Genomic DNA, 7,054 nt, shown 5'->3' with positions numbered 1-7,054 from the left:
CCTGATGTACCTATGTGCCAAATTTCGTGATTGTTAATGTGACTGTGCGGATTCCTTTAGCGGATATACATACACCCACACATACACTCAGCTTTATATATTAGATAATATGATTTATTCATCTTTCATAATTAGGGTTTTTCATTTGACAAATGTGTGAAAATGACCCTGTTGAAGAAGGAAACTGAACAACACAGAGGATCTGTCTGCAATAAATAAGTGATCATTACTTACCCAGCAGATCATTTGCAGCCACCGCAGGTGTTCCGGCCAGGATCTGTTTACCTGGTTGCAGCAGTGATGACACGTCGACAAGATGTGACTGCTGCAGCCAATCACTGGCCTCAATAGTGCACTGAAGATGATAGTGATTGGCTCATGATCATGTGTTGTCGTGACATCACCCTTGTTGCTAAGTAAACAGATCCTGAGCAGGAAAATAAGAGCGGCTGTTCAGGATCTGATAGGTAAGTAACGATCACTTCTTTATTGCAGGCAGATGCCGTGTTGTCTGGCTTTCTTCTGAAACTGGACATTTTTGAGTAGGCCAAGGTCCTAGCTACTAGCATGAACCGCACTAAGATAGAAGACGTTATGTGATAGAGAAACGCTTGAGTGAAGTGCTCTGAAAATAATTTGTGTATTTACTGTAAATGATCTTCATCATGGTTTTGTTGCTTTTCTGCCTTTACAGGTTTTACTTTTGAAAAGCATTATACCCACATTGAATCAAAATGGTTCAGCTGCTGCCAGCAAAAGAAGCAGCAAAAATATACCATACCAACTATGTACGCAACGCACGTGCAGTCGGGGTGTTGTGGGCAGTGTTTACCATATGCTTCTCTATCATCATGGTGGAAGTTTTCATCCAACCTTACTGGATTGGGGATAGTTTAAACACCCCACAAGCAGGTTATTTTGGCCTGTTCAGCTACTGCATAGGAAATGCACTGACATCAGAATTAATCTGCAAAGGAAGTGCCTTGGACTTTGAAAGCATACCTTCAGGAGCCTTCAAGACTGCCATGTTTTTTGTTGGAGTCTCCATGTTCCTGGTGGTGGGTTCCATGCTGTGCTTCAGTCTTTTCTTTTTCTGCAATTCGGCCACAGTGTACAAAATCTGTGCGTGGATGCAGTTGGCTGCAGGTATTACATGAGAACTATTACTTTTCAAATGATGTTGCATGATATAACTCCAGTACAGTACTTACTGTCTACATCCTTTATGAGTAAGATCTTGTGCTGTTTTTGTACTTTTTTGTTTTGTTCTCGTAGTTATCTCAAAGCACGTCAAAACCTTAGTACTTTTTATTTTTTTACCTTGCAGGTGCAGGCTTGATGATTGGATGCCTAATTTACCCAGATGGGTGGGACTCTGCAGAAGTGAAGCGTATGTGTGGTGATAAGACGGATAAATACTCGCTGGGAGCCTGCACTGTGCGGTGGGCCTACATCCTAGCTATCATAGCTATAATGGATGCTGTCATTCTTTCCTTCCTCGCCTTTACACTTGGAAACAGGCAGGATAATTTGCTGCCTGAGGATTTCAAGATCCAGAACAAAGGTAAGTCTTTCATTAGTCGCAGTTTCTTAGGTTGCACTTCACTCCACACATACAGGTGAAACTCGAAAAATTAGAATATCGTGCAAAAGTCCATTTATTTCAGTAAAGCAACTTAAAAGGAGTTGCATTAATGCAGCTTAAAATTAGAATTTTGTGAAAAGGCTCAATATTCTAGGCTCAGAGTGTCACACTCTAGTCAGCTAATTAATCCATACCCCCTGAGCAAAGGGTACCTGAGATTGTGACTTTGGGGTTTCATACGCTATAAGCCGTAATCATCCAAATTATAACAAATAAAAGCTTGGAATATCTCACTTTGCATGTAATGAGTCTATCTCACATGTTAGTTTCACCTTTTGCATTACTGAAATAAATGAACTGTATATTTAAGGCCACTTTCACACTGGCGTTTCTGGGTCCGCTTGCGAGATCCGTTCAGGGCTCTCACAAGCGGCCCAAAACGGATCAGTTCAGCCCCAATGCATTCTGAATGGATAAGGATCCGTTCAGAATGCATCAGTTTGCCTCCGTTCAGCCTACATTCCGCTCTGGAGGTGGACACCAAAACGCTGCTTGCGGAGACAAACGGATCCGTCCTGACTTACAATGTAAGTCAATGGGGATGGATCAGTTTTCACTGACACAATATTGAAAACGAATCCGCCTCCCATTGACTTTCAGTGTAAAGTAAAAACGGATCCGTTTGCATTATCGTGAACAAAAAAAAAAAATGGTATTTTTTTTTTTGTTCATGGTAATGCAAACGGATCCACTAACAAGGAGAAGTGCTCACTAACACAGATTTAGACAGATTTGTGAACAATATTTGAGAGTAATGGGTCTTTTATGTATGTAGAAAATGTTTCAGATCTTTGAGTTCAGCTCATGGAAAATGGGAGCAGTACCGAAAGTGTTGCATTTACATTTTTGCTCAGTGTAGTACATGGCAATCTCTTTGTAACAAAGCTAGAACCATCCCTGTATCTCACGTGGATCCAGAGATCTCCCCAATTGCTCAGCTAGATTTGTTTCAAGATGGCAGCTCAGGGGCGTGCCATTTCTGCTGCAGTTCTCTCCCTATCACAGCTCAGGAGGCAGCTGAAGGATGGACCCTAAGCACGTGCGTCCACCTCAGCAAAGTGCATAGAAAAATAAGAAAAAGAACGAATAGCAGGTGGCATTATAGAAATTTTTATTTTAATGAATAACTCAGGGGCTATACTAAATTTTTTATTAAATGCAGTTACAAAAATATTCAGATCCAGGTGCTGGTTTGAAAACTGCAGAATATTTTTTCGTGGGACAACCCCTGTGCTGTAATGAGGGAGGGGGGGGTGCACTATGTGCACTCTTGTTCCTCCTGCTTCCTCTGCCAGCCCCTCCTTCTCCTTCTTGATCGACAGGTCCAAGTAAGAAGAAGTCAACATTTTTAAATTTAAATCTGTTGAAACGGGGGGATTCTGCTCATGACAACACATTAGAAAAATGCATATAAAGCAACTTATTGATCAATTTATGTAGATAAATTAAACAGATATGTTATTTTATGTTTTGCAGAAGATGAGAGTGGTTGAGTGGATCTTCTTTCCACTGCAAGAATATGAATACTTATTTCAACTTTCCTATGTAGGACGATAATACTGATAACCAAGAAAGAAATTCCCAGCAAACATCTCTGTCCGGCAGTGAATGGAATCTGTTAAAGGGAGATGATTAATAAAATTGTACACATCCAGTTTACATAGTAATATAGTTGTATAACTGATCGACAATACTCAATAATCACTAAGGCGACATTCACATGTGCGGTAGCCTGCTGGAGTGCATAGACGTTTTTTTTGTCCTGCCGAAACCCACCACTCATGCCATCATGTAGCCAGATTCCAATAGTGTATGGGGTCCGGCGGTGAACGTCAATAACGGTGAACTCCAGCAGACTGTTCTCTGCCACAACAGCCTGCTAGATCAGGCTACCACACGTGAACGTATTTAAAATGTTGTCTTACAAAGTGTTATTGAATGCTTCACTTAGGGTATGGCTGGATGGCGCCATGTTTCGTGCGATATTTCATGTAATGTATTTTAATGGCAGTATGCCGCAATGTCACAGCCGCAAAAAAGCCATCTAAGTCGAATTTTTTTTTTTTTTGCGAATGTCAGTCGCAAGTCGCAGCTTGTTGCATTATATGAAATGTCGCCATATAACCATACCATTTTCTGTTGCACGACACATGTCACCATGTAGCCGTCTCCTATAGAAGCCTACAGGTATTTGGCAGTATGTACCTGGAGATTTTATTTTTTCATTTCCAGATGTACAATGCCAACTGTATAGCCAAACATGGTGGATATAGGGGCTAACATATGTAGACCCACTAATGGATTATTTCTTTACACGAACAGTAGAAACCAGCAAAATTATAAGGAATACAAATATAAAGTACATGGTAATACATGACCAGAATTCTGTTTTACTTTCTATACTTTATTTGATGGGTCTCCTGTTTTAAGATCAATAAAAAATTCAGTTTCCATGAAGATTTTATTTGGTCTTTTGTCTTCACTGGCAGGAAATCAGTGAGGTATAACTACAACGGAGAATGGGTTAATAAAATAGAGTGACAAAGTCTTGAAATAAGAATGGGACGCTTTGATCAGAATTTGATCAACCAACTGGTCCTGTATAGCGGACACACAATTGCTAAGCTGCTCATATATACAAAAGAGATAAAAAGTTAGCTGATATGGGCCAAAATATGATCCATCCTGTTGGAAAATTTAGGCTGTGGCCAATCATCTGCCATTCCAGTGTGTTTTCCTCCTCTTCTAAACTGGCTACCTGATCTTTCGGTTTACTCTATGTTGTTGGTTGTATTGTTCATACCAGTGATCCCACCAGCAACAAAGGCTTACAGACAGTGAATGTGGATCCACTGTCCACCGAACCAGTTTGACTTTGGGCTAGACCTAAGGCTTTCCCCTGGTATTCACCTTTTAACCCCCATATAGTTGGACGTTGCTGCAGGGGAGACACCTGGCCACTACCTCTTGGAATAGTGCCAATTTGATTGGCTGCTGACCCCCAGGGATCAGAGACATGGGTGCATGGCACTGAGGGAACAGGCAATACATATAGTCAGGAAACAGGCAGAGTTCAGGGCTGGCAGAGTTTGTGTGAATCAATTAAGCAATCTAAAAGGTTAGGGCAGGCGACACATGCACAGGTCAGGAACCAGAAATCAGACAGACAAACAGATAATAGCACATTTACAGGCCCCAGCAAGCTAGAGAGACTTAGCAGTTCTGTAGAAACCAATTGCATAGGCAAGGACTGAAGGAAACCGCCAGGTATACAGTTGCAAGAAAATATAGGTGAACCCTATGGAATGATATGGATTTCTGCACAAATTGGTCATAAAATGTGATCTGATCTTCATCTAAGTCACAATAGACAACCACAGTCTGCTTAAACTAATAATACACAAAGAATTAAATGTTACCATGTTTTTATTGAACACACTGTTGTGGAAATTTTAGTATATGGAATTATGTGGACATTTTATCCTAGTGTGTGTGTGTGTGTGTGTGTGTGCGCGTGTGTGTGTGTTTTATAGATTGTCATCTGTCTCCCTGTGTCGGATTTAACCGAGGAACACTCCAGCAGAGGGTACTTGGGTTGAATTGGGACAAGCGGTAAAACCATCAGTATGAAAACCTTCTCATGGGCTTGGAGACGTGTTCTCAGTGTGTAGAGGGACGTTTGCCGGTTTGTGAGCACTAAGTGCAATGCACTAGGCTTCTTCCCTTCAAATGTCTATACACATTAGAGAAGTGAAGTCCGCATAACGAGAGATACATGTTATACATCTGCTGCGGCTTCGCTATCCCTTTGTGGATACATATCTGCTTTTAAGACATGCATATCTGCCTTGTCTGTATACTCGTACCGTATACGGACAATAGCCGTAGCAATGTTCTGCTGATAGTCCCAAATCTATAAGAACCAGTAGAATGATCTTCATTAGATATTGGTCACTTTGAGCAGTATTGAATAGGATCCATGCTGACAGTGATGGGGGATGGGCGGCCATCTGGCTGATCAGACAATGGACATGACTCATCCTTCCTTATACAGGGATGGGGTGTGTGCATTGCACTGTCCAGCCACGTTGATGCCCTGTCCTTTGTACCTGTACTTTCTGGGCTGACTGGAAGAAATTGTAAAGCCGTCTCCTACTGGGCGTCGTTCTATTGCCTTAATAAAGAAGGAGTCTGGAGCCAATTGGGGGGCTTTTTACATGGACTCCAGCTTGAACCAGTATTGTGTCTGACTCTTCCTGGGCTAGAGAAGTACTTCATCCCTTATACAGAAAGAACTGAATAATAGCTACGGAATTGTTTGTGCTGTACTTTAATACTGAAGTGCACCTTTTAGTGCATCAGAGATTTGATGCGCAAAGTTCAACCAAATTATCCATATCAACACCATGTAAACATTCACAATGCAGGTGGAAAATGTATGTGAACCCCTAGACTAATGACATCTCCAAGAGCTAATTGGAGTGAGGTGTCAGCTAACTGCAGTCCAATCAATGAGATTGGAGGTGTTGGTTACAGCTGCCCTGCCCTAAAAAACACACACACACATCAGTTCTGGGTTTGCTTTTCACAAGAGGCATTGCCTGATGTGAATGATGCCTCGCACAAAAGAGCTCTCAGAAGACCTACGATTAAGAATTGTTGACTTGCATAAAGCTGGAAAGGTTTATAAAAGTATCTCCAAAAGCCTTGCTGTTCATCAGTCCACAGTAAGAAAAATTGTCTATAAATGGAGAAAGTTCAGCACTGCTGCTACTCTCCCTAAGAGTGTCCGTCCTGTAAAGATGACTGCAAGAGCACAGCGCAGACTGCTCAATGAGGTGAAGAAGAATACTGGAGTGTCAGCTAAAGACATACAAAAGTCTCTGGCATATGCTAACATCCCTGTTAGCGAATCTACAATACGTAAAACACTAAAGAAGAATGGATTTCATGGGAGGATACCACAGAGGAAGCCACTGCTGTCCAAAAAAAACATTGCTGCACGTTTACAGTTTGCACAAGAGCACCCGGATGTTCCACAGCAGTACTGGCAAAATATTCTGTCGACAGATGAAACCAAAGTTGAGTTTTTGGAAGAAACACACAACACTGTGTGTGGAGAAAAAGAGGCACAGCACACCAACATCAAAACCTCATCCCAACTGTGAAGTATAGTGGTGGGGGCATCATGGTTTGGGGCTGCTTTGCTGCCTAAGGGCCTGGACGGATTGCCATTATCGAAGGAAAAATTAATTCCCAATTTTATCAAGACATTTTGCAGGAGAACTTAAGGCCATCTGTCCACCAGCTGAAGCTCAACAGAAGATGGGTGTTGCAACAGTACAACAACCCAAAGCATAGAAGTAAATCAACAACAGAATGGCTTAAAACAGAAGAAAATACGCCTTC

General features: G+C 41.7%; 1 protein-coding gene across 1 annotated transcript; it reads left to right on the top strand.

The window, feature by feature from the left end:
• Window positions 1-734: 734 nt before the first annotated feature.
• Window positions 735-5,369, top strand: LHFPL5 (LHFPL tetraspan subfamily member 5). The gene is made up of 3 exons (XM_044286157.1): window positions 735-1,146; window positions 1,328-1,564; window positions 3,122-5,369. The coding sequence occupies exons 1-3, from the start codon at window positions 735-737 to the stop codon at window positions 3,136-3,138; spliced, it is 666 nt and encodes a 221-aa protein (XP_044142092.1). The 3' UTR covers window positions 3,139-5,369.
• The last annotated feature ends 1,685 nt before the right edge of the window (window positions 5,370-7,054 follow it).

This window comes from Bufo gargarizans, chromosome 3, assembly GCF_014858855.1.
Source record: "Bufo gargarizans isolate SCDJY-AF-19 chromosome 3, ASM1485885v1, whole genome shotgun sequence".
Lineage (NCBI taxonomy): Eukaryota > Metazoa > Chordata > Amphibia > Anura > Bufonidae > Bufo > Bufo gargarizans.
This window is presented reverse-complemented; position numbering and strand designations above follow the sequence as displayed.